At 40.5% G+C, this 19176-nt stretch overlaps 1 protein-coding gene across 10 annotated transcripts in view; it reads right to left on the bottom strand.

Moving 5' to 3' along the window:
* ARMH3 (armadillo like helical domain containing 3) overlaps positions 1-19176 on the bottom strand; it is a 185031-nt gene that overhangs the window by 126710 nt on the left and 39145 nt on the right. For 8 of the 10 annotated variants that reach the window (XM_058543831.1, XM_058543835.1, XM_058543834.1 and 5 more), the window contains exons 14-19: positions 18285-18378; positions 14377-14478; positions 9403-9479; positions 7322-7387; positions 6389-6458; positions 5245-5305 (exon numbers count right to left, since the gene is read on the bottom strand). In XM_058543831.1, coding sequence (XP_058399814.1) covers positions 5245-5305; positions 6389-6458; positions 7322-7387; positions 9403-9479; positions 14377-14478; positions 18285-18378 — 470 coding nt within the window. The remainder of the gene's footprint in view (positions 1-5244; positions 5306-6388; positions 6459-7321; positions 7388-9402; positions 9480-14376; positions 14479-18284; positions 18379-19176) is intronic. The other 2 variants (XM_058543836.1, XM_058543838.1) reach the window with 2 other exon arrangements.

A 19176-nucleotide genomic window follows, 5' to 3' on the forward strand; every position in this document is an offset into this window, starting at 1 on the left:
CTTCAGGCTCATCACACAAACCAAAAGATTCAGAAGAAACTGTCAGACCTGTGTTTTCATTCAACAAATATTGACTGCATACCAACTAAACATCTAGCACTTAAGTCTTATTTGAACTATGTTGTCGAGTTCCTGGAAACTGGACCCAGATAACCTGCTAGTTTCAGGCAAATGAAAGAGGCTCTTCCTCTTGAAACTGTTCTGACATGAAAGCACAAGGCAGAGAAAACAGAAATAGAACAGATAAAATAAGCAAGGCAAAAGGACATAGCAAAAAGTGGCTCCCCTTCGCCTAATATGCCCCAATTGCAATTCAGCTGAATGGCAGATTCAAGTAAATAATACTTCTGGAGATGCGATTGAGACTCTCTCAGGTTCTATGGCTTTAACCTGAGACAAAGAGTATCCTGAGATCCTACTAACTTCAGCAGACACCATACCAAGCTGTAGGGTATCAATTTGACAGTTCACAAAATCAAGCAAAAATGGGGATAGCTAATTTCTCAGGCCTCGTAGCAGAGGAGAAAAGAAGGCAAAAACAAACAAACAACACTGCAAACCTCCCTCTGTGGAGTGAGAGCCAAAGACACCAGCCAGAGGAATTAAAATGCCTGACAACATATCAAAGATACAAATGAAATGAACTACACTTGCTGCTACCTTGCAAGCCTATTCTACTTGCACCATTATTCACAGCTCTCTCTGTTCTTTCTACTCCTTATACCTCTAAGTGGTCCTGTAGGAGTCTTTCAGATAGGATTTTATAAGAGGACTACGTAACAGATCTCTCTTAAAAGACTTCAGTATCTTCAGGAGTGGTATTAAAAATATTTTGTAAACAAAACAGAAATATAAATTAATATATAAATCAATACATCAAAAACTTTAAATAATTCCCTTTTATTCACTAAATAAACTAAACTGTATCAAAACTGCTTACCAAGTGATATAAATTGTAGTGTAAATCATCCAAATAGTTTCCAAATCATTTGTTGATTTTTACAAATTGGGGTGTGACCTCCTGTTTGATGTAGTTGTCACTAGCTATAGGATGTCCTTGTTCAAGCCATGATTTAACTTAGGAATATACAATCTCTTCTACCAAATTCCTCACTAAATTGATAGTCATTAGGTCCCCGGTGCTGAAAGCTTTGTTGCAGTCAGCAAGGGTGGCTGGATGCTGCCCATGCATGACCATCCAGGCACAGCAAATTCCTGGATGCCAGCACTTCTCACATGGCCTGGATCTGGACAGCCTGCACCTTGGCTCTGTTGACAAGGCCATCCCAACACTGAGCCACTGCGGAACAGCAGTGACATACTATCTATGTCCCCGATCCCTGCTGTCACCACCTTAGGGTTCAAAAGCTATAGATATCCATCCAGTTCTGCTCTGTTCCTAGTGCAGCCTCTGCAGCCACCCAACAGGTGACATCATTAACCTTGTGGTCTCAATAACTTATATTTACCAAGCAGAATGAAAACTTTAACAACTGCTACCATCTTAACTATATATACTGGCTGAATGACTCCAAATTTACTCTTGGGGAGTTTCTCTTATACATGTAATACTTTTCTATTTCAACACAAGACAGTTCCACTTTAACTTGAAATCTTCTTGTGGAGTCCACTGAAGCCTCTACTTTCTTCTGGTGCCTACCCACAGGCTTGGGAATCTGTGATTTAGAAAGTCCAAGTTTTCCATGTAAGAGTAACTTTAAGGAGAGTTTACTCTCCTCAGAGACTATTTCTCCTCCCTCCCAAATCCTGCGGCGGCAGCAGCGGTGGCAGCAAGAATCAAGGAATTCAGCCAGAAGTGGAAATTAATTGGCTGAGTTTTCCCATCTCTTACTGCTCCAGGCAAGACTTTTCTTTCTTTTTTTCTTTCTTTCTTTTTTTTTGAAAGAAACACATTTCCTCATTATTACTTTACCTACGGCATTCATACACAGATGTGAAATTGTTTCGTTTCTGATCCAGATTCTGGCTTTGGTATTAAGTCTTTTCACACTCCGTATTTCTTCATATTTCACCAGGAGGATTATAAACTTATCTGAAATGGGAGAAATTCATTTTGCTTTCAATTTTTCATTCTGTTGTATGCTGCTGAAAAGCAGTACATAATAAGAAGTGAGAGCAGCAACCTGGCATGATGCTCAGTTGGGAACAGCTAAGTTCACCTAAAAAGGACTTGATGCTCCAAATGCCAAAAACTGGAAAGAGAGTTGGAAGGTGGGGGAGGAAGATCTGGAAATACGCGCCCATGGGTAGTAACGCAGAAAGTGAATTCAGCCTGAGGGTGGGACCTTCTGTCCAGCCTCTGTCAGCTCAATGCCTCATTATCTTCTCCATCTTCCCTAACCTCAGGATATTCAATTAGGGAGCAGGTGGAAAAACCAACTGAGAAAGCAAGGCAATACAAAAAAAGTTAGGAACTAGGGGGAGGAGGGAATTAAAATACTTAGTCACTGGCTGCGATGTGAGGGTTTGGGTGGAGAGATACATACCTGTAACTCTGTGTACTGAACACACAGTCTTATCATGTCATCCCTACCTTCAACTGTTCCCCATCATCCACTTAATCTCAGGCAACCTTTTTTCTACTCTCCTATCCCTCCTCCATGCACTCGACACTCTAATCATCTTGAATTACTTTCTATTCTCCAAACATGCCAAACATTCAACCCTCCAAGCCTTTGAACATGCTGGTCTCCCCTTTAGCGTGTCCTTCCCCTACTCCTCCACACAGAAAACTCCTACTATTTCTTCACGATTCAGGTCAAATGCAACCTTCTCTGATACCTTCTGTGATGCCCCAGTCAACATTAGCTACCCTGTACAAACCTCTCCTTTGTCACTTATTACAGTAGAAGTTATGAGTACAGCCTCTGGGGTCAGAGAGACTTGAGTTTGAATCTCAATGATGCCACTTACTAGGTGTGCAACTGTGGTAACCAGCCTGCAAGATGGCCCCCAGTGGTCCCTACCTCCTGGCATTCATTTCCTAGTGTAGTACCTTTCCACACTGCATCAGGGTTGGTCTGTGTGACCAGTAGAAATGGTACGCCATTTGAGATTAGGTTATAAAAGACACTATGGCTTCCATCCTGGGCTCTCACTCTCCTCTTCTTCTTTGCTTTGGGGGAAGCCAGCCGCATGCTGAGCAACCTTATGGAGAGGCTCATGTGGCAAGGTACTGAGGTTTGCCAACAACCATGTAAGTGAGCTTGCAAGCAAATTCTCCAGCCCCAGTAGAGCCTCAGATGCCTGTTAACATTTTGATTGCAGCCTCGTGAGAAACCTTATGCCAAAACTACCCAGCTAAGCTGTTCCTGGATTCCTGAACCACAGAAACTGTGAGATAATAAATGTTTGTTTTAAACCACTAAGTTTTGGGGTAGTTGATTACACAGCAATAGATAGGGATGGTAACAGCCTAGGATTTACAGTAAGAAGATTTGGGTTCAAGTCCAGGCAATAGTTCCTACTAACAGAATAACCCTCAGCAAAGCACTTAATCTCTGGAACCTCAGTTTCCTTACTTGGAAAACAAGAAAACTGAGACTATAATAATATACTACAAAGTAAAAAGCATCCTAAAACTATATCCTGAAACTAGAACATAAGATACTCAAGCTAGAAATAAAGTTTGTAGCAAAACAAATCTGATCCCTGTGGTACTGAGGTTCAGCTATCCCATCTAAAACAAGCAGAAAACTCATCTGATAAGTGATATAAAAAAGGAGATTTTCATGGTCTTTGAATTGAAACAAAATATCAGGCTTACTTCTAAACACTCAAAAGATATGGAAAAATGCAAACTGTAACCTACTTACCTAAAAGTAAAATTTGTATCATTATTTCAGATTTAGGAAACAAAGACTATATAGCCTATAAGTTTAAAAAGCTGAAGGTCTACTCTATTCAGAGTAAAATCCTTTATACCTCCCTATATCCCAGGCCTGGCATTGGAATGAGGTACACTGAGCTTGCTGTGCACCAAACTGCTCTCTTGCTCAAACCAGTGAAGGTGTGGGCCGGCCCGGTGGCGTAGTGGTTAAGTTCGCATGCTCTGCTTCAGCAGCCCAGGGTTCACAGGTTCGGATCCCAGCACGGACCTATATACCGCTCGTTAAGCCATGCTGCGGCAGTGTCCCACACACAAAATAGAGGAAGACTGGCACAGATGTTAGCTCAGGGCCAGTATTCCTCAAGCAAAAAGAGGAAGATTGGCAACAGATGTTAGCTCAGGGCTAATCTTCCTCATATACACACACAGAAAAATACATATGTGGGATCACACTAATGTGGCACAGCTGTTCCTGGGCATTAAAGATAAGAAGAATGCAGAAACAGCAAAGGAGAGAGAAAGTCTAAAGGCTTAACCATTATTAAAATATGCTGGTTTTCAGTTGCCTCTAGTTGTACTGGTTGTAAAGAATTGCGGCAGACAATCAGATCTCCGCAGGAGGCAGGAATCTCTCAGCCAGGCCACTATATACTATACATATAATAATCTGCCTAGCTAGCAGAGTTCTGACTAGGCTGCTAGGACAATGCAGTTTAAGAATGGACCAGAAGCGGGCCGGCCCCGTGGCTTAACGGTTAAGTGCGACTGCTTGCTACTGGCGGCCCGGGTTCGAATCCTGGGCGTGCACCGACACACCGCTTGTCAGGCCATGCTGAGGCTGCGTCCCACACACAGCAACCAGAAGGATGTGCAACTATGGCGTACAACTATCTACTGCGGCTTTGGGGAGAAAAAGGAGGAGGATTGGCAGTAGATGTTAGCTCAGGGCTGATCTTCCTCACAAAAAAAAAAAAAAAAAAAAAGAATGGATCAGAAGCTCTATCTCTCTGGCCTTTCCCTACCTTTTAACTACTGCTGGCTACTTTAATGCCAAAGCCCAGGAATGACTACGTGGTCTGCTGGTACTCCATATCTTTGGATTACAACAGCAGACATGATGCATACTTCAATGCATACTTCAGGCCTATTCTTCACACAGTGTTCCTAAAAGTGATAATGAAGATATGTGCAGAATCCAAATTGTGGTTTGTACTTTTTCCCCCTTCTGGAAAGATGTATAAATCCAGGCCATAAAATGCTCCCTGATACTTCTTCACATACAAATTTGTTTTTCCTGAAGTAAAGTATAACATAGAAATTTTGTGACTATAAATTTCCTATCACTCAATTCTATAAACTAGATTTCCACATATTAAATGAACCATGATACTTACACATAGAGATCCATAGGAAACTCCTTCATCATGTGTGTTACAATAAACTCTACCATCAGGTCTGAATGAGGAAAGAAGAAAAATTAGATCAGAATGAAATTCATTCTCTGCCTTTGAGTTGGAAAAAAAGCCTTCTGAGTACACCTTGCACTCACGCTGAATGGCATCCAATAACCACACCTTTATTCACACGCACTTAAATATATTTTATACAAGGTACTTTTTGCAACACCTTTCACCACCTGCCATTTGTAAATTAACAAGAAAATTAGTTCACTCTCCTACTTCCAGAAGGATACCTTGACCTGCCAATAAATTCAGATACAGGGAGATTTCATTGTACAGATATTTCATACCATGGCACTAATGCAAAATACCAGAGGGAAATCATATTGCTAAGAACCGAGAGATGAGGCAAGAGAGAAGAAATTATGGATCACGTCTGTGTAACCAGAGACTCAGCTCTAAAGCTATGTCAGTCTATCTCACCTCACTATCACGCTCAGTTTGTAGGATATTGACTGAAATAGTCTGTGGGGCTTTGGGTCAATAGAGGTTTATTATATAGTCTTAATTACTGTTTCAAAAATCAAGTAGATTTAGGAACTAGAGCTGAATATCCAAGTGAAATGGGATTAAGAGTTCAGATCATTCCCTTGAGGAAAACGCAGAATTCTGGGCAGACAAAATTACCTAAGATACAATCCTCTACCTGTCAGCTCTGTCAGACTTATCTCAGCTTAATTTACTCAGAGGAAGTTTCATACGTCTGAACCTTGAACTTCAAGCCTCCTGACTGGCTGACACAACGATGTGGACCAAGAAAGGGAGGAAAGAATTTGAAATCTTGATCAGGAGTAAAAGATATTTTACAAATATAAATCACGTACCAAGCTTAGACTTAGCCATTTGTCTCCCTGGAAAGATCTCTTCCTTTGAACAAGAGCACTCTTTAATTAAGCATTCTATTCACTGGGATTGCTTTATCAAACTCAACAATAAACATAGTTTTGCAGGCCAGAGAAGAAACATAACTAGTAACTTCTTCTCCGAGAAAGAAGCACATCGACCAGTGACCATCCCTTATCTTAATCATGAAAACTTGTCATTAGCTCAGAAAAATACCAATTTTGATGATACTCACCCAGCACCGCACATACTAAAGGACGGCAGGGAAGGTTCTTGTCTGCTGCCTTCTTCCTGTGTCTCATGGGCTTCACACAAAAAAGAAATGAAATTAGTAGACACCTGAACTGACATCCAATGGCTCATCATCATGTTTCTCATGCAAATAAAATCACTACTACAGAGAAGCTAACTTTTCTTTCTCTTTTGCTAGTGGTGGGGGTGGGATGGGGCAGGGAGAACTTGTAAATGCTTCTTAGTTATCAATGCAGGCCTGTGAGAAAAACACAATTCACAGCAAGACGACAGCCCCAAAGGGCACTGGAGCTTACTACAACGGGAAAGCTGTTGTTTTTACTTTGATTTTATCTATACAAATGACATTACTAACAACAAAAGAGGTATACTGGTATTTTTCTTTGATAAAATAATAAGAAAAAGAAGAGGAGAAGATGACAGTGTAGAGGCAGCAACAGCAGCAGTTGCAAAAAACAAAAGAAAGTTTCAAATATAAACCTCAATGTGATATTTTTTAACATACCTCCAGGTTTTAGGAAATTCCCTGATCCTTCACATGCTATTACTCCCACATTTCAGATGAATAAATCAAAGTAGTATCTAGTCTTAACTAATCAAAGATCATACTACATTTTGAAAACAAAAGGATTGGGCCCATCTCCTTGTTGAAATCTATGTTACTGATACATTCTAATATTACTGCCACAAGTATAGGCTATGGATCTTTCCATCCTCTCTTGAGTACGAGATAGCTCCATGACACGCAAAAAATCCCAACAGCCATGTGTCTCTTGAACAGCAGTCAAGCAAGAGCCCTTTAGCACAACATTCCACCCACATTTGTTCTAAGTAGGATCAATTTCATCCTCCCCGATCCTGCCAACACAAAAAAAATTTCCTCTAAGAAAAAACAAGAAGCAAAAGTCACACCTACCATTCTATGTAAGTTTACTCGAAAATTCATGTTGTCATCATGCAAAAATGCATTGGCATACTGATCCTAATAAAAATAAAAATATAGAGAAAAAGTAATGAATGAGAGCTACACTTAAGAAACTCAGTTTATAATCTTTCGCACTTCATACAAACCCTGGGACTTTAAGAACCACTTTCAAGGACCAGTTGGAGAGTTAATGTCATCAGCCTAGAGCCTTTATGTCAAACCCCACTTAAGCCATGAGATTTTACTTGTGTGTAATTTCCCAGTGTGTCTCTAACTGGTCAAAAATCTCTAAGCAAATTACAAACAATAAAAATTAAGGCACAGGGACTTGAGGCAAATGCTGAGAGGAATCTGTTTTCCTATTCTCTCTTCCTTCCCATCTGCCTAAGGAGCCTGCTCAGTTTGTGACAGCTTGAAGGTTTTCATAGGGGCTGCCTGATGCATGTGCAGCCTCCACATGAGGATCTACAATTAACAAGAAAGGTCTGCGCTCTGCCGGGAATGGGCTTGGCAGAACATGAGAAAACTGCTACACAGGCAGCATGGCAGCAGGCAAGACCCCGTCTATCTCTGGCTTTGCTGAAGACTGATGGAAAATCAAAAACCTCTCACCATGGATCAGTAAGAAACATCCCTCAGCCCTTTCCCAACGCCTTTTTGGAAGATCTGACATGCTTACAGACTCCAATTACTAGGAACTGTTACAATTTGTGAAAAACAACTCCTTTGAAGATTTTCTTAGAAGGATTTTTGAAAAGCAATTACACCAGGCCCACTTCTAATAAGCAGCTCTTCTATAATCAGCTGCCCCTCACCTGGTGAAAAGCAGGTCATCTTTTCACAGACAACATAGAAAGGGAAAGACTGAGAGAGAGCTCTACTCCATGTAGACCACCTTTACTATTTTTCTCTCTTTTTTTTTTTTTGTGAGGAAGACTAGCCCTGAGCTAACATCTGATGCCAATCCTCCTCCCCTTTTTTTTGCTGAGGAAGATTGGCCCTGGGTTAACATTGTCCCCATCTTCCTCTACCTTGTATGGGACACTGCCACAGCATGGCTTGACAAGCAGTGCGTCAGTGCATGCCCGGGATCCAAACCTGCGAACCCTGGGCCGCCAAAGCCCGAAGCGGAGCGCGCGCACTTAACCGCTGCGCCACCGGGCCGGCCCCTACCTTTACTATTTTCCTTAGGAAAGAAAAGATCAGGGCCGGCCCCGTGGCTTAGCGGTTAAGTGCACGCGCTCCGCTGCTGGCGGCCCAGGTTCGGATCCCGGGCGTGCACCGACGCACCGCTTCTCCGGCCATGCTGAGGCCGCGTCCCACATACAGCAACTAGAAGGATGTGCAGCTATGACATACAACCATCTACTGGGGCTTTGGGGGAAAAAAATAAATAAAATTAAAAAAAAAAAAAAAAAGAAAGAAAAGATCAGAATAAGGAATAGTGAAGGGGGAGACTGAAGCTACAAATTTAGCTCTAAATTGACTTAAGTTCTGCCATACCTGTGTTGCCACCAATATCCAGGGTGAGTTCAGGCCTAATTAACCCAACCTAAAGTGCCTCCTTACAAAGCCAAAGCACCTCTTCTTTCTCCCCTTGGGCTTCTGTTCTTCACCAAACTGCAATGAGCCCAACTTTACTCACTTTCCAATTCTTCTTTTTGGCTTTTCTCTCCATCTGCCCCAACAGGAAACCTGAGCTCCTTTTTACATTGAAGGGGCAGGATTATTTTTTCTAAAGAGGCTTAACTCTGTTGTTTAAAACTCTTAAGAACTAGAATCCTCCAGTTCTCAATTATAGTAGTTACCATATCACAATTCACTATTAATTCACGCAGTAAATACTAACTGAGCCTCTACTATGTGCCCGACACTGAGAATACACTGGTGAAGGAGACAAAGTACCTGCTATTAGAGCTTACATTCTAGCAGGATGAGACAGACAATACAAAGGGGGAAGATTTTCTCCCCCAGTCTTTAGGACCCCAAAAGTCAAGAACTTGAGAAGAAGGGCAGAAAAAGATAGCACTTTGTAAGAGATTAGCTAATACCAGAAGACTGGTAAGACCTACCTCTGCAATACATGTAAGGATAATCAGACAGAGTTTGCCGCTGTGAAGCCGGTGCTCATCTGTAGAGAAAAATAAACCTTTCTCTCTAAATTATCCAGACTATGTTTCTATAGAGAATGAAGATGTGTATTATCAAAAAGAACATTCACACTACACTTTCTCTCCCCACAAAATTCATGAATGAAAATCAAGCTTCTATTAAAGTACTTCTTGCTTTTCTTCTAGGCAAAAGAATTCTCCCAGAAGAGTTTTTTTTTTAAATATTCTGGTAGTCTGATGGACAGTCAACTACCTTCCTGAGAGCCATCTAATTATTGTTATGGTTCCTACTGTCATGGCTCAAATCAGGGCCATGACCTTTGCTTTCGTATCAGCCCTTTGCTTCTGAATAGTCAGGCCCATTCCCTTTCCCACCCGCCACCCACCACCCACCAGCTTACAAGCACCACCATCCATACCCATTTACCACAATATCCAGAAAATGTTTTTAACTGTTCATAATAAACTAGCAGTGGAATCAGAAAGAAATTAACTAGAGACCAGGGTCCAGCCCATGCTTCTCCTTGTACTGTGCACATTTCCTGTGACCAGGAAAGCTATGAACTCTTGATCATTCTTCTTCCTGCCAAAGTTATTCACTCTACAAATATTTACTTAGTACCTACTATGTGGCAGACACTGTGCTAAGCACGAGATATAGCACTGAACTAAACAAAGATCCCTGGTCTCCCACAACTCACCTTCCCGTTATTAAAAAAGATGAAGGCAACCTTGATAGCAGGGCTCTAAGCCCACATAAACGACTAAGAAAGAGCTCCTCCATCACTGCCAATTACCAGAACCATCAAAGCTTATTTACTTTTCAGAATCTTTGTGGGTGAGGGGGTGAAATGGAGGTAAGAAGAGGGTCATACCAGCATATCCAAAACAGACAAATGGCTTATGATATTTCAAATTAGCTTTGACAGGACCCACACTGAAGTTCATTCCGGAGAAAAGATCTATTAACAGATTATAGTGCTATAGAAGTGAGCTAACAGAACTCACCCTTACATTAACCTGCTACTTCCTCAAAGATGGAAACTATCAACTAAAATTTGACAATTAGAAGGCATAATGGGGGTTGTAGTCTAGAAATACATTCACTTCTCCTAAGAGATAGGCAGTGCAAAAAGAGTAATAATGATAATACCTACCTGACATTCTCCATAGCTTACATCAGAGCCCCTAGGCAGCCAGAAGAGAAATGCCCCTACCTATGCAAAACTAGATTCATGAGACTCTTCTACCTATCTCTAGCCACAGAGTTTCTCTGGCACTATCCTCCCTTTCCCCAAAAGCTGACAAGCAACTCCCATAGAAAAGCTGGCAGCTATCTCTCCACAAAAAAACAAAAAGTGTTTCTGAATACAAAAGTAAGACATATTCCATTAAAACATATTTTTTAATTCAGAAAAGCATAAAAAAGGACAATAAAAACCAAATTAATCATACCATCCAGATGTCAAAACTCTTAAGACTTTGGTGAATCAACTTGAAGTCTATGCATAGATATACATACATATTTTTAATATTTTTGCCTAATGTCTATTTTTAAAGGTTGAGCAGATACTCCTTTAAGGTGACAACACTCAAGTCAGAAGAACCTCAGGAATAAAAAGCTTTGAAAGCAGAGCCAAATCAAGGGAATGATAAACACAAAATTCTAGACAATGGAGAGAAAAGGAATGATTGAAAAGGAGGGGACACACAGGTAGCTTCAACAGCATTAATAATTTCTTAAGTTTGGTGGTAGATTTACATATGTTAATTTTATTGTTACACTTTATAACATGCTATTTATTATACTTATTATATGCTTTAGAACTTAATATTCATATATATTAAAAGTATATTTTTATAGGTATCAAATGATAGATATATAATAAAGAAGAAAGAGATAACACTGGGGTGGGGCGAGGAGCAGGGGAAGCAGAGCCAAGAAAAAGTTGCTTCTATTGCTTCTAAAAACATAACAAGACCCTGTTAGCCAGGGCACGCAGAAGGTCAGGGGCTTAATAGACAGGAAGAGAGCTGGGCCAACGAAGACACACAGGAGCCATTTTTCAAATTAATTCTTCATCATACCTAACTTTGCCCCTTGCCGTATTTAGGCTGCCTTTTGGCAAAAGACCTAACCCACTCTAAGTTTAGAGAGACAGCCTGAGACCATCTATATTGCAATTAATCTGCCCTCAATTTTGCCTTCCATTTTATGTATGGCAAAGTGACCAGGACAAAGAGGCTTATATAATCATTTAAGCGAAAATTGAGTTCCAAGGGCCTCAATTCACTGTGTTATATCAAGCAAAGCTAAAAGTACATTTTCAGGGTCACATCTACGCAGTTTTTCTCTTCTGTGGTTGCTGTGATATTTCTAGAGAAAGGAAGAAATTATCCCTTTCCATAAAGGAGAAGCAATGGCCTCAGGAAGCAGTGATACACAAGAGGCTTGTTATTCTTGCCTGCCAGATCTCACCTGCCAAGTCTCAGAGGTTCACCATTTCTGCAGCTCCCAATGGACTGCTCTGTGTTAGGAGTTTGTGACATGGACTACTTGCATCTGTCTCATCCCTTTATACAGCTTTCTCTCTTGAAAGAGCACACTCTTAAGGCATAACAGAAGAAAAAATTCTAAGTTTGCAAGGCAGAACTCTCCAAGAGCTAATGCAGTATGTCTGAGCATAACAGGGTTTAGATTCTGCCCAACCAGGCTGCTTTTAACTCTGACAATTCTTCATTTCCCGTATTTACCTTTTAGACCTCTATCTCTGTCTACCAATGTTTCCTTCTCACTCGAAAAGCCCCCAAATCCTGGTCTTACCCTCTTATGCAGCTCTTGCCTTTCAGCTCCATTCTGGAATTCCTGAAAACTCTCATACCAGAAACCTGCCCAGCTCACTTGGCATATCAGAGCCATCTAAAGTATACTTTATGCCTAAGGGAATCTTAAACCACCTCACAAACATGAACCATAATTTAAGAACCCAAACTTCAACTACTGAGCAGAGAGAACAGTTGGTTCCTAAAACAGGATTTAAAGATTCTTGAGTATACACCAGTTGTTAGGAGTGATTAACTCTGAAGAACTTAATTCCAAAGGACTTTCACTTTCTAAGTTAACCATTGCTAGAATGTTTTAATTGTTAACAAGTAATATTTCAGTTGCTTTTGTAATTAGGAAAAAAAAAACATTCTAAATGGGAAAAGCCCACTGAATCAACAACCTGCAAGTACCAAATAAAATGCTAATAAAAATGTTCATTGAAATGCTAGGTGTAGTTAAAAAACTATCAGTTATGAAAAACATTTTTGGGACAATTGGAAAAACTAAGTACTGACTGAATATTACATGACATTAGAGAATTATTGTTGATTTTCCTAGCTATAATAATGGATATCTAGGAAAATGTCTTTAATTTTGAGATACATGCCAAAGTACTTAAAATGTGAAGTAGAATGATGTCTGCAACCTACTTTAAAATGATTCAGCCAAAATAACAATAATACACAGAAACAAATTTAAAGACAAACAAAATATGGCAAAAGGTTAACGGGCATGAATGATCACTGTACGATCCTTTCAACTTCTCTGTAGAGGCGGCCCTCTGTATTCTCGGGTTTCACACCCAGGGATTCAACCAACCTCAGATCAAAATTTTGTGGATAGGAGGAACTGAACTGGATCCGCAGATGCCAAACCTGCGGATACACAGGGCCGACTATATTCATTGTACTATGCCATTTTATACAAGGGGTTTGAATTTTGGTATCCATGGGGGTTCCTGGAACCAATCCTCTGTGGATACGGAGGGATGACTGTATATTGGAGATTTTTTTCATTTAAAAAAATTGAAGGAAAAATGCTACCTCAGTGTCACCATGAAATAAAAGGTTTATTCCCAGAGAATCTTAAAACTGGGATATATTCCACTTTTATGAAGTACTTAGTCAATTCATAGAGACAGAAAGTAGAATCGTGGTTGCCAGGAGCTGAGGGAAGGAGAGAATGTGGAGAATGGGGACTTACTGTTTAATGGGCACAGAATTTCAGTTTCACAAGATGAAAAGAGTTTAGGAGATGGATGGTGATGATGGTTGCATAACAATGTGAATGTACTTAACGCCACTGAATTGGACACTTAAAACTGATTAAAATGGTAAATTTTATGTTATGTATATTTTACCACAATAAAAAAATAATAGAAATAAATAAAAATTGTGAACACACATATAAATCCAGTATTAAAAAAAACTGAGATATACGCTGGATAAAATTTGCTGGGTTTCCTCTTAATCCCTTCTCACTCCTAGTCCAACTATTCCATTACCTTATCACCAATTAAAAGATCATAGAAAAATCATAAATAGAGGAAGAACAAGAAACCAGACAGAATAAACTCAAACTTTTCCAACATCCATTTCTCTCCCACTTCCATTCTGCATTTCTGGGATGGGTACTGACACTTCTATTTTAAGTGTTAAGAAACACAGTCCCTCTGGATCTCACCTCTTCCTACTGTACTCTACACAACAGTCCTCTAATTCTCACCACAAGCTGATGCTTTCAGTTCTTGTCCTCAAAAGGGAATTCCCTGAAGCGTGCTAATCCCCCCACTTCCCACACAAAAGTTTGCATCCACTTACCAAAATCTGCTAAGAAGACTTGCTAGTTTTTGTAGAGACCAATTTTTTTTCTCCTGTTCTATTTTGAAGTACTCCCCCCGCAGCTTCAGGTTTTCACAACACCACCTATTTGCCATCTGGCAGTGAAAAATCACGGTTTTCCAGTAATCAGGAACATCACCCTGCCCAAGAGGCCTCAATCGTTCATTTTGTCAAAGCTTCCAAGTATTAACGTTGCTCCTTGATTCTAGCTAAGTAGCTGCCTGCCACACCTCCTGCTTCCTGAGCCCCCAAAGTAGTGTGCCTTACCTTTGGTATCCTGCATGACAATCGAGCTATACTTTAAGAAGGTTATCAGTAGATTACTGGTCTGTACATCTGCATCCAGTGGGAGTTCCACAGAACTTATAACTGGAATAGAACACATGAAATACATTTAGCCTCTAACATATTCCATCTAACACTTCTACCTACATAGCCAATTTGCCAGCAGGCAAGGAACACTAAGCTTTTTCCACAACAGAGAGGGGACCAGTGCTTATCATAAAGCCTTTATCTACTCTTCTTTTTTCTTTTTTTTGTGAGGAAGATCAACCCTGAGCTAACATCCATGCCAATCCTCCTCTTTTTGCTGAGGAAGACCGGCCCTGAGTTAATATCTACTGCCAATCCTCCTTTTTATTTTTTTCCCTTTTTCTCCCCAAAGCCCCAGTAGATAGTTGTATGTCATAGTTGCACATCCTTCTTAGTTGCTGTACGTGGGACGCCGTCACAGCATGGCCTGACAAGCGGTGCCTCGGTGCATGCCTGGGATCTGAACCCGGGCCGCCAGCAGTGGAGCGCGTGCACTTAACCGCTAAGCCACAGGGCCAGCCCCCTATCTACTCTTCTTAGGCCACTAGAGCCCTTCCTACTCCCAAGATTAAGCCCAATTCCCTTCTCTTATATCTAGAAGGGCCAGTCTCCAGCAACAGAGCCATTCTCCCAATATCCTAAGAAGGGTATTTTGATTCCATTTCTAGCCCCAGGTAACCCGAAAGGGTTCAGGGCCGTTCTTAAAGTCACTTTGATTTGTACCTAAGGGAAAGATCTGTATTGAATATAAATATGCCTTGCTTTGATGAGTCTCCTACTTAAAATAAATGACAATGCATTCCTAATAAGGAGAAATCTTGCTCAATTTTGAGAATAAGTCTTTATTTAGGCTGGAAATACCCAAGATGGAAGGGAAAAGAGTTAAGACAGAATTACATTCAAATTCTACTCCTAATCCCTTCCCTAGTGAATCAGAACCTGAAAAGGAATACCAGACTGAAAACAGGTGGACATTATTGATTGAGACAGCCTGGAAACTGAGTTTTATAGACCCAGCTGCTTCCTGTTTTCAAGAGAAACTACCCCTTGCCCCCAGTCTCTGAGATACAGTCCTCATGAACAATGAGGGACCAGACCAGGGCTGACGCACACAGAACAGTCTTAATGTAGATTTCTCAAGTTTCTAAGACTTTAAATTTCACTTAGCCATCTTGTTAACTGTTTTTACACTATCTAAAACATAATATATAAGCAAAGTGAGGCTCATGATGGCCCAGGCAAACTAGAGAATCTATAGCTTTCTGCTGTATTTTTACCCATGAAGACTCAGCTGAGTTTGAGATATTATTCATAATATGTATTCATAACCATAACGGATCCCTCCGGAGTTATTACGATATATGCCGAGAATGTTTATTAACAATGGGAAATATCTGCATATTATGGATCGATAATACACAGCAAGCACAGCAAAAAGCCTTATGAGAAGAAATTAGCATGCCCAACCCTTGGCTCTTTTCCCACAGTTCAGCCTCCAAGAACTAATAAAAGACAAATATGTTTTTTTATGTTGAAATACTAAAAGGTCTTAATTCATGTTACGGGTTAATGACTTGAAGACTGTCATTCAAACTACAGCCTATTTTGAAGCTCAGAACCTAGAATCATTCCCTTGTCCGATACAAAGAGGTATCTAACTGGTAAGTGGGAATTTTTTTCCCAGTCACAATGCAGCAATAACTGGAAAAATATCTTATATAAGATGTAGAAATATAGAAGTATATGTATTTTTAGTTTACCAGAAGGTCCTTTCATGCCAAGGCTGAGTTGTCAAATGTCAAGTCTGAGCTGAGAACAAATGTTAAATCTAAACTGCTATCTTTTAAAAATAATGGTTCCAGGGGGCCAGCCTAGTGGCACAGGCGGTTAAGTGCACATGCTCCGCTTCGGCGGCCCGGGGTTCGCAGGTTTGGATCCCGGGCGCGCACAGACGCACCGCTTGGTAAGCCATGCTGTGGCGGCGTCCCATATAAAGTAGAGGAAGACGGGCACAGATGTTAGCTCAGGGCCACTCTTCCTCAAGAAAAAAAGGGGAGGATTGGCATCAGACGTTAGCTCAGGGGTAGTCCTCCTCACAATAAATAAATAAATAAAAATAATGGTTCCAGTGACATACCTTTAAATATAAGTGGGCTACTGAGCACCACTATAATTAAAAAACAAAATCTGAAAACAAAGCTATAAAACTTAGGATCCCTACAGAAAGGAAATGAGTTAGGAGAGAGGAAAAAAGAACAAAATAGAAGAGACAGAATAAAATTCCTCACAAAATAAAATCTCCTTCCTAAGGAAGAGTTATTCCTTGATCTTCAGCTTCATAACTCTTCCCAGCATAATTCTTTGTCAAGAGAGAGAGTCATTTGAAAGTGGGCTGACTCCATCTTCCCACTAGAAAAAATAAAAGCTCACTAGTTGTAGGTAAGTAAGCACAAATCCTGCCATTGCATAATCAAGTGTGTGGGTGGAAGTGCTCACAATGAACAGTTTGAAAGGCAGTTCTCTGGAGCATCCAAACCCAACATCACATGGAATTCATGGAACACACACACACACACACATATATATATGGCTTTTGATATCCATGGTAACCAGGCAGGCTTCAACCTTAAAGAGAAAGAACAGTATTTCCACTGGATTATTCAGTGACTTGAATAAGCAGAGACAAGTAGGCAATTCTTACTACTTGCTCCTTGTCATTAAGATATTTTGGAATTTGGCTTTCAATTCTAACCCAATTTGCTACCATAGACTTGAACATCAATGACACCTCCCTATCACGCTTCTGTACCAGTATTGCTTGTATTACATTGAAATGCTACTGCCACGGGTACTATATGAAAATTTAAAGCAGAGAAAGCAGATCAAAGAAGGTCATTTCACATACAGACAGTAGGGAGGCACAAGAAAGGATCAAAGTTAGATATCCTGTACTTATTTACCCAAAATGTGGTCAACATTTTAGGCAAAACATCAAGTATTAACAAAGACTATTTTTAGGTTAACACACTCCATCAAACAATCAGCTTACAATAGGACCAACTCAGATGACACAAAGTTTATTGGGCAAAGTTCATAATTTCTTTTCTGTTACCTTTTCCTTAAGTTCCAGTCATAAGATCTATAAAGTGGACATTTTTTTTTATTTTTTAGGGAGAGAAGTCTTAAATACTCACCAAATTCCCAACTATAACGCACTCAAAGCTCATTGTTTTCTAACTGGGAGTGGCTGGCAGACACGTAACAGTGAGTAAATCCCAGGTTCACTTTCTCATTCATTTATTCAACAAATACTCACTAAGCAATGACCATGCCAGGCACTATGCTGGGCAGACAGTACTGAAACAAAATAAATGTGGTCCCTGCCTGATCCATGTCTTGGTTCTTAGTCTCAACTCTCTCTCTCCTTAGCAAACTACTTATTTCTCTGGCCTCAATTCCCTCATTTGTCAAATGGTAACTTGAAATAACACTACTATCTTACATTTATTTCAGTGAGATATTCGTAACAAAGATCTCATCTGAGCCTCACAAGTATCCTGTGAGTTTGGCAGGACAGGCATCACTGACCTCGGAGGTTCCTTTCAGATCTAGCATTCCATGATTCTACAACCATTCCCTGAGGAAGACAAGCTGGAGTTATGTAGCTTCTTACACAGAGAAAAGCAAATGACTATCTTTTCCAAAGTTTTCTTTGGAGCTTCAGGGGTCCTAAAGGACAGTACTTCAGACAATTTCTTAATTGAAAGAATTAACAACTGTATTCTTCACTCAACATAGCTACGCTCACCCTGAAAGATTTAAGATCATATTAATCAAGAAAACAAAAGAGGTGGTGGGCTTACCATCAGAGGAGGGCGGTGTGGTCCCAAGTGGTGTGGCTGGGGTTGCTGGAGCAGGACTGACAGGGGTTGTCACCAAGCCCATTTCTGGATGACTCTGAAAGAGAACACAGACGAGTAAGAAAAGAGATAAACCAGTTCTGAGTATTTTCTACTTAATATCCTTTCTAGTATTCTTGGCCTCATAATTAGACAGAAAACTCAACGAGGAGGGACTACTTCTACATTTAGTTCCCATGAGTACTTGGTTATTACTGACGCCTGCTAAACTATAAGAAGCAGCTCTGTGGGCTACTTTTCTTTAAGCAACTAAGTTTCTATTACATAAGTTTTTCTGTAGAACCACACAAATAAAAAACTGGGGTAAACAAATACACAGTATTACTCTACAAAAAAAAGGCATTTGCAGTCATATCTGAACCTCAGATGAACCTAAAACACATCTATAGACCATTCTGATGACTGTATAGTTGACTAATAAATACAGGTGAGCCAAGGGGATAACAGGTATTATTAAAAAAACTATGCAAACGGCAGCCTTCCTGCTCCACAACAAATAAGAATGTATAGGGTGAGGGGTCAGCCTCGTAGCATAGTGGTTAATTCAGTGTGCTCCGCTTAGGCGGCCTGGGTTCACGGGTTCCGATTCCAGGTGCAGAACTACACCACTCGTTAGCCATGCTGAGGCGGTGACCCATGTACAAAATGGAGGAAGACTGGCACAGATGTTAGCTCAGGGCTAATCTTCCTCAAGCAGAAAAAAAAAAAGAGTATATAGGGTGGGGAGGCAGAGACAAGGGGGAGACATCCGTTGGGTATGAGTGGCAGCCACTGCTTTCTCTTCCCCAACAGCTTCATCAGCCTTTTATCTTCCCCACCTCTTCCTTTAAAATCA

The sequence above is a fragment of the Diceros bicornis genome, chromosome 6 (assembly GCF_020826845.1).
Source record: "Diceros bicornis minor isolate mBicDic1 chromosome 6, mDicBic1.mat.cur, whole genome shotgun sequence".
Classification (NCBI taxonomy): Eukaryota; Metazoa; Chordata; class Mammalia; order Perissodactyla; family Rhinocerotidae; genus Diceros; species Diceros bicornis.